The sequence below is a fragment of the Rhyacophila brunnea genome, unplaced genomic scaffold (assembly GCF_057557595.1).
Source record: "Rhyacophila brunnea isolate RB1 unplaced genomic scaffold, BYU_Rbru_1.0 scaffold_3, whole genome shotgun sequence".
NCBI lineage: Eukaryota > Metazoa > Arthropoda > Insecta > Trichoptera > Rhyacophilidae > Rhyacophila > Rhyacophila brunnea.
In genome coordinates this window covers 50,277,241-50,284,600 of record NW_028232965.1, presented here as the reverse complement: position 1 = coordinate 50,284,600, position 7,360 = coordinate 50,277,241, and the positions used below count along the sequence as shown (strand labels likewise).

The 7,360-nt window shown below is 29.8% G+C and overlaps 1 protein-coding gene across 12 annotated transcripts in view; it reads left to right on the top strand.

Annotated features, from left to right (window-relative positions):
• Positions 1 to 568: 568 nt before the first annotated feature.
• SmydA-4 (SET and MYND domain containing, arthropod-specific, member 4) overlaps positions 569 to 7,360 on the top strand; it is a 47,116-nt gene continuing 40,324 nt past the window's right edge. The window contains exons 1-2 of one of the 12 annotated variants that reach the window (XM_085952960.1): positions 569 to 738; positions 2,582 to 2,723. In XM_085952960.1, coding sequence (XP_085809086.1) covers positions 2,700 to 2,723 — 24 coding nt within the window. In that variant the 5' untranslated portion in view covers positions 569 to 738; positions 2,582 to 2,699. Of the gene's footprint in view, positions 989 to 2,581; positions 2,724 to 7,360 lie in introns of all 12 variants that reach the window. The other 11 variants (XM_085952959.1, XM_085952961.1, XM_085952952.1 and 8 more) reach the window with 11 other exon arrangements.

Below are 7,360 nucleotides of genomic sequence, written 5' to 3'. Positions count from 1 at the left end.
GGAACCGTTTCTTCGTGTCAAGCCTATCAGAGGCCATTAGCGAGGGGTGCAAGACGCGCAATGCGCTCCCCAGAGACGTAGACATTTTCGGTAACGTGCTATGAAATTTGTAATCTAAATTTTATTTTTCTGTATAAAATTGTACTTAAATATGTTTTTATTTTTATTTTTTATTATTATTTTATATATTCTCTTCTTCTCTCTTGTGAGGGTAATATTTGTTATAATATAAATCTCATGTTGTGCACGTTTTGACTTTAGATTTGTTATTTCCACAATGTTTTGTTTTCTTAAATAGATAAATAATATCACATTGCATTCGAAATATTATTAGTATCAAAAAAATACGTACTGAACTTGTTAATCGGAACTCGCTATATTTTATGCAGAAAGGCTAACACTATAGATATTTGTGATTACTGATAGCATTTCATAAATATGTAGATTTCTTCAAAACGGGGTAATGATTTGTATATTGTCATTCTGGAGTTACGATAGTTTCCCTATGGTTTACAGGAGCGACGTCGCCGCGCGCGCTTTTGTTTTGGGTCAACAATGAAGAACACGCTGAAATTTAAATTGCTGGCCACCACAGCAGCTGTGAAAAGAAAATGCCATCACGCAACAAAATAATTGACGCTGGCTCCGTCAATGGACGGTCGCATTCAACAAATATACCTCTCTAGGACACGTCTTGTCAGAGTATGTGCTCTTCGGTCCACCAACTAATATAAAAAAGTGATAGGTTTAAAACAGTGAAGTTTTTTTCCACCCCTATACATCTTAACATAAGATTAATAATAAGAGAAAAAAAGTGTAAAAGAATGTCATATTCTGTTAAAATCTGTGTATCTAATCATTATAAAATAAATTGATATATTTTTTAATATATTTATTTTATTTTCTTCATTCATATCCATATAAAATTAATACCGTATTGTGATCTGTCAATCAGTACCTAAATATGATTTAATTATATTATTCGAAAGTAACATAATATTATAATATATTATATCCCTTTTATTACATTAGTTCACTCAATTCAGTTATTTTCATTTTTTTATTTGACTTAAAACTACATTTTCAATCCACATTAATAATTATTTTATACTGATAATAATGAAATAAGATAATCATTAACAACGTTTTTAACAATACTGCCATGCATGATAAACTTTCAAAAATGAATAGTATTTTTATTAAGGCATGCTGTACGTGAGGTTTCCTTTAATATTCAATAATAATTATTTGTAATAACTATTTTTAACATTATATTATTTTGTGTTGCGTCGTTAATATTTTCTTTTTATAAATTGCCTACATAACATTTCATTTGGACAATGATGTTTCTATGCCAAGAAAAAATTCAAGACAACAAGTCTACGACAATAAATACAAGAAGAATTTCCACCAACGCCTTTTAAATAGACACAGAACTGAAATGCAAATCACACATCATTTTAACAATAGAACATATTGACATATATATTATATAATTTTAATATAAAATGACCAGAAAAATAGATGATTGTAATTATTATCGACGATATTCAATTAGCCATAAGATGGAGGCGTCCACAGGGACATGATAAGAAAATGGAGTACCTAACCATTTTATGCAGCATGGTGTACGAGTAAGTATCCCGATATGCAATTAAACTCATTTTTAATGATTATTACAAGCAATTATTTGTAAGAAGACATAAAACATATAATCCATTTTATTGCATTTCAAATAAAATGGTATTCTGGGCCTTTTTCATTCAAAATCTATGTTCTTACTTACTTACAACAGTGTAGCATTGCATTACTTGCATTGCATTGCATTGCACTTACAAATAAATACATATTTGGTAGGTATATGTAATTTATTTAAACAACTGTTCGGTATCTAGACTTATCATTATAAATAGAATTGTTTATCTAGAAATACTAAATATCACAATATAAAAAAAATGAACGTTCATTTTTTCTCAATTTTTTTCAGTAAGAGTACTATTTTTTCGTTAAAGAATTACTTGGAAAACTGCCAATATTATCAGCATATCCAATTAATAATATACACACAATGACAGAATAAATTCCAATTCTCAGCATATTTATAAACTTTTTACACTAATTACATACTTTGTATATAATAAAAATATACAATATTTACAAGGCTTAGACGATATTTTCGTCTCATGAAGTTATCATATCTATATATCTTCAAAGTTATTGAAAGAAAATCAAAAATTAATTTTAAATATGTAAAGCTAGGCCGTATAATGTTTCTCTAGGATATTAAAATGTTGTCTAAAACGTTTAATGGCTTACCATTTAACATGCCAATTTTCTTAAAGAACCGACAAGTTTCATCGACAGAAATAACATATCCCGACAAATTAATATTGAGGCCAATGAAACGCATGTGCAAGTTGCATCATGACGCTATCTTCTAGTAGACTATTAAAAGTACATCATCCTACTGCAGTACTGATCCATTAATCATATTAATACTATAACAGCACTGTATTAATTTCACCTGCATACGAATATCTCTAAATCATGACTGAAACAAATGCTGTATGTAACAATATAGCTGCATATTACAGGAGTGTGGACTAATAACTATCCGCTGATAGTTAATTGAAATTTAAGTGAGCTTTGCTAAATATTTTTGTTGGACAGTGATTGTGATATATATTTAAACAAGAAATATGCAGAAGTCAAATAGAAAAAAAGTGAGTTTACATTGACATTTTAAAATAAATAATATTGTGATGGGCAAAAAATAAAAATATTTTGAAAATTGTTAATACTGGAAGGAATTTTTCTCAATGGTAGAACGAGTCGAATGAGATGCAAGAAACTGTACATCATATTATATTAATTGTTTATTTTTTGTAATATAATTCTATGAACTAATTCATTCTATGTTTTCCCTCAAAATCTTCTGATAGATAGGGGTGAACCACATCGACCGCCGATTAATTGAGGGGGTGTTAAGTTATTGATTACCAATAGTACGAACAAATTATTGTCTGACTTATGTATATAATCAATAATATGCTTCACGTTATTTATACTCTTATATTAATACTATTCATATAATAATTACAAGATAAGGAGAACGTTTTTAAATTTTCTGTTGAATTATTATGCTCAATAAACTTGTACTTGATATGAAGTAAATAAAAAACAAACAAACAAATATAGAATACTGAAATGTCATTTTGACATTTCATTTTGATTTCCATAGTAACGCACGTATATATTAACAATTTAGTGGCTAGGACCACCCACTTAGCAACCAATAATAGTCTTTTACTTTTTACGGATTTTTCTGAAATAACATTCCATACAAAATAGAATTAACTGAAAATGAATTCAATTCTGCTTAAAGATGGCTAAAAGTATGAAAAGAATACATTGGCATCGTGTTCTGATATATTCTAAAAGTTTCAAATGTCTAGCTAGTCGAGAAGTTAGTTAAAAATCTATTGCAAGATTTTTACTGGACAAACAACCACCGGACAAACAAGAATACGAGCTAATAGAAATGTTGTAAAAATACCTACATATTTACATACACGTGTAAAATTAGTGCCTGTCAAATCATTTTCTTACCTCGGTACATCAACTAAGGATAGGTATAAAATTACTAAATCTCAAAATCAAAAATGGTATATTTACAATATTTTTTAGAACAACTAGAATTCCTGATATGTAGATGTAATGTTGGATACCGATAATATAGTGTGCCCAATCCGAGAAAATCGATGGACCATTGCGGACACACCTGTCTAATATACGTGGGCTTTACAATACCGCAAGAAGCTGAGGATTTGTTTAGTTAGAAAGAAATATTATTTCTGGCTCCATCGCTTTTGTGTTATGACAAAACATAAATATATATTTATATCGTAAAGAATGTTGAATGCTGGATTTCAGCGACATAAGAACAATATTATTAAAATAAAATATTTTCTCGGAATTTCCCTACCAACGCAATTTTATATTCGTTTTTTATAATAATTACTTAATATATTTAACATATTTCGTACATAAATCATTCAATATTTCTTTTCACTTGTATATGAAATTTTTTATGAACTCATATATTGTATTGGGACAACTATAATTTTATACTTATTAAACATATTACTTCCGTCACTCTAGCATATGGATTGTCTCGTGGATACACATCTATAGTACCCACAATATACCCTGTCACTTGATGAACACGAATATCAGTGTGGCTTTACTTCCACGCATTGTTCGACATAACACGTTATGGGCGTAAAAATAGGATACAAAATATTCTAATGCACCTATAGTATTTTATTATTTATAGATGATCAGCTCATCGTGAATAAAAGATAGAGTAGCTATAGAATATCTGTAAAATGGCATGCTATACAACATGTACTATACTAACAATTATATATTTTTATTAACTTTAAACGCAGATTTAATAGAAACTTCATAAAAAACTACATTCCTTATTTTAAGATACACAATAAATTCTACGGTGTTTCTATGGAAATTATGATTATTCTGAATTAGACAGATTTTCTATTTTGTTATAATATTGTGTCTTGTATTTTTTTAAATTTATATAAATATAAACCACCTACGGTGGCCGCGCGGCTTAAGCGTTGGACTATCACGCCGTGGGTCTCAGGTTCGAATCCTGGGTCTGGCAAGTACACAAATATTGTTTTTCAATTTGTGTGTTTGAGTCAGGGTATGGACCTAAAAGGTGGAGCAAGTGGCCGACATCCATTTTTCGTAAAAAAACAAAAATCTGATACAAACCTCTACTCTGTGGAGGTCCATATGATCCTATTAAGATCAGACATGGTCGAAAAAAAATGAGTTCCATACAGAGGTTACTAAAACAAAAATGCGTAAAGGACATTTAGGTGAACATGAGTAACATATTATGACGTATGTATGAAGTTAAAAATCTTAGATTGTAGTAGAACGAAAGTACCTAGTACGGCATGTTTATATTATTATGAACTGAGGAGTAGTAATATTTTCATTCCACGCATTCATAAATATGTTTTTATGAAAACTATGTATATTTTATTGTTTCAGGTTATGTTTTTAGGCCACACACATGTTGTCTTTATCGTCAGGTCGATCTGACATCAGTATTACTTTGTAACAATGTGTTACATTGTCATCCAAAGAAAATTCTTTATAATATCGTTATAAAAAAATGTTTTGTTGACTTTTAACTAGACTAAATTTCGATCTGTGTTTAACGATAAGAATAAACATAAAATAAAGACGTTGCTTATCTAATCTTTCTTTATAGTGTGAATGGATTTTCGTGGTGTCGGATCGTCAATTTAAGATGGCAGCTGCCTCTTCATTAAATTGTTGGTCCCACTTTTTAATAATAAAAGAAATATACATAAAGGAATTTCTTTATTTTTTATTTTTGTAAATCATGCGTCACAGTAGCTAGGAATTGTAATCGCGGCCAGAATTTTCCATCTGGGATTTTAAGTAGAAGTCCCGATCACGGTTTAAGAGAAAACACATGGATTTGTGAAAATACATGGGCGGATCGCCTCCCGATGAAGTTTCTTAAATATTTTTTATGAGAAATAAATGTTAGCCACTTGCCGATGCACTGAATCGAAATACACATTAAAAAAAATCGTAATGACATGAATATCTTGATAAAAAGTAGTTTTAAAATCCTATCAGAAAATCATGTTAATGGTTGATAAAACAACTTCTAATTATTCATTTAATAATACACAAGATTTAAGAATGTAAATTTTTTATTGACCAACATTTACTTAGGAACACCTTAGAAACGTACCAATTTATTCTTCTTCTTATTATGCCATCCCTTAGCAAAGGTCTGCCACCATCAAGGCTATCTTAGATTTGTCGTCTGTTACCCGGAACAGTTCAATGGAGCTGCACTCGTACCAATCACGGAGGCTCTTAAGCCACGAAATGCGCCGCCGTCTTCTGCTACGCTTACCATTGATCTTTCCTTGAATGACCAGTTGGGGAATGCTGTACTTTTGTCCTCTCATAATGTGGCTGAGGTACTGTAGTTTCCTGGTTTTGATACTACGCAGAACTTTTCGGTCCTTCCCCAGTCGATTGAGAACTTCAACATTTATTTTGTCACCCGGTCAGTCCAAGGAATTTTGAGGATGCGTCTATATAGCCACATCTCGAAAGCTTCAAGTCTCTGTGACATCTCTTGGTTTAGCGTCCATAATTCTATACCATAGAAAAGAATTGAGAGAACATAACAACGTACCATACCTACTTACCAATTTATTATTAGCTATATTTCTCATCCGAATTGTTTACGTTCATTTTGTTAAATTAACGATATTTTTTTTAGATTTGAATCCCGAGTTATTGAGATACTAATCATTGTATTATTTACTTTTATGAGATACAAACATAAATTTAATAATTTAAGATAAAAATTATGTAAAATACCGGAGTTGATCAACAAATTAATTGCGATCTCGAGATCATGGGATTTGCCATACCGGAGTATTGGTAACCCTATTCAAAGATAGTTTTGCATGATATATTTACACATTAGTTACAAATTATTGTAAATAACAATGAAAGCAAAAAATAATAGTATAACAACGTTTTAATTTCAACAACGTTAATTTTGCTTTACTTATTTACACATTTAAAGGATTCCAATCAGTCATGGATACTTTTAGAGGTAGGTAGGTATATTCTAGGAATAGAAATCGCAAGTTTTTTTTTATTCCGAGATGATATATTTCAATGGCATTATAATTTGAGTAATAACAAAGATTATTTTGTAAACTTGTCGACAGATACATCGGACAGCAGTCACAACATTTACTTGTAAATGCCGCGTATAAAATAATATTTTCGTCATTTTCAAACATCATAATCCCATATGCCAAAAATTTTTTTTTTTAAATGGGCAACACTATTTATTATAGCGGTGTTCATTTTTTATACATTAAAACGCCACGAATTTGCATACAACAAAATTCATTAACGGATATACTTTACATTCACGTGGCTTACTGTATAGGTACACTACAAATAGTTTTGATCATTTTTTTATATTAAATTTTCTGGTTTTCAGTTGGCGTTATTATTAAATTTTATATATGTTTCAGTCGACAAACCCACCTACAAAATTATCTGTCGCAAACATACACATAATTAAATCAGATACATAAAAACTAGTCGCTTTGAATACCTACATACTTATTTTTAGGGTTATTAACCGAAAATTTAATTTTTCAAAAAAAAAAATAGATAATTAATAAATCATAAGATGACATGGAACTAAAAAATGGTAATGAACATATTAATTGAAGTCGGTTAATTTTTG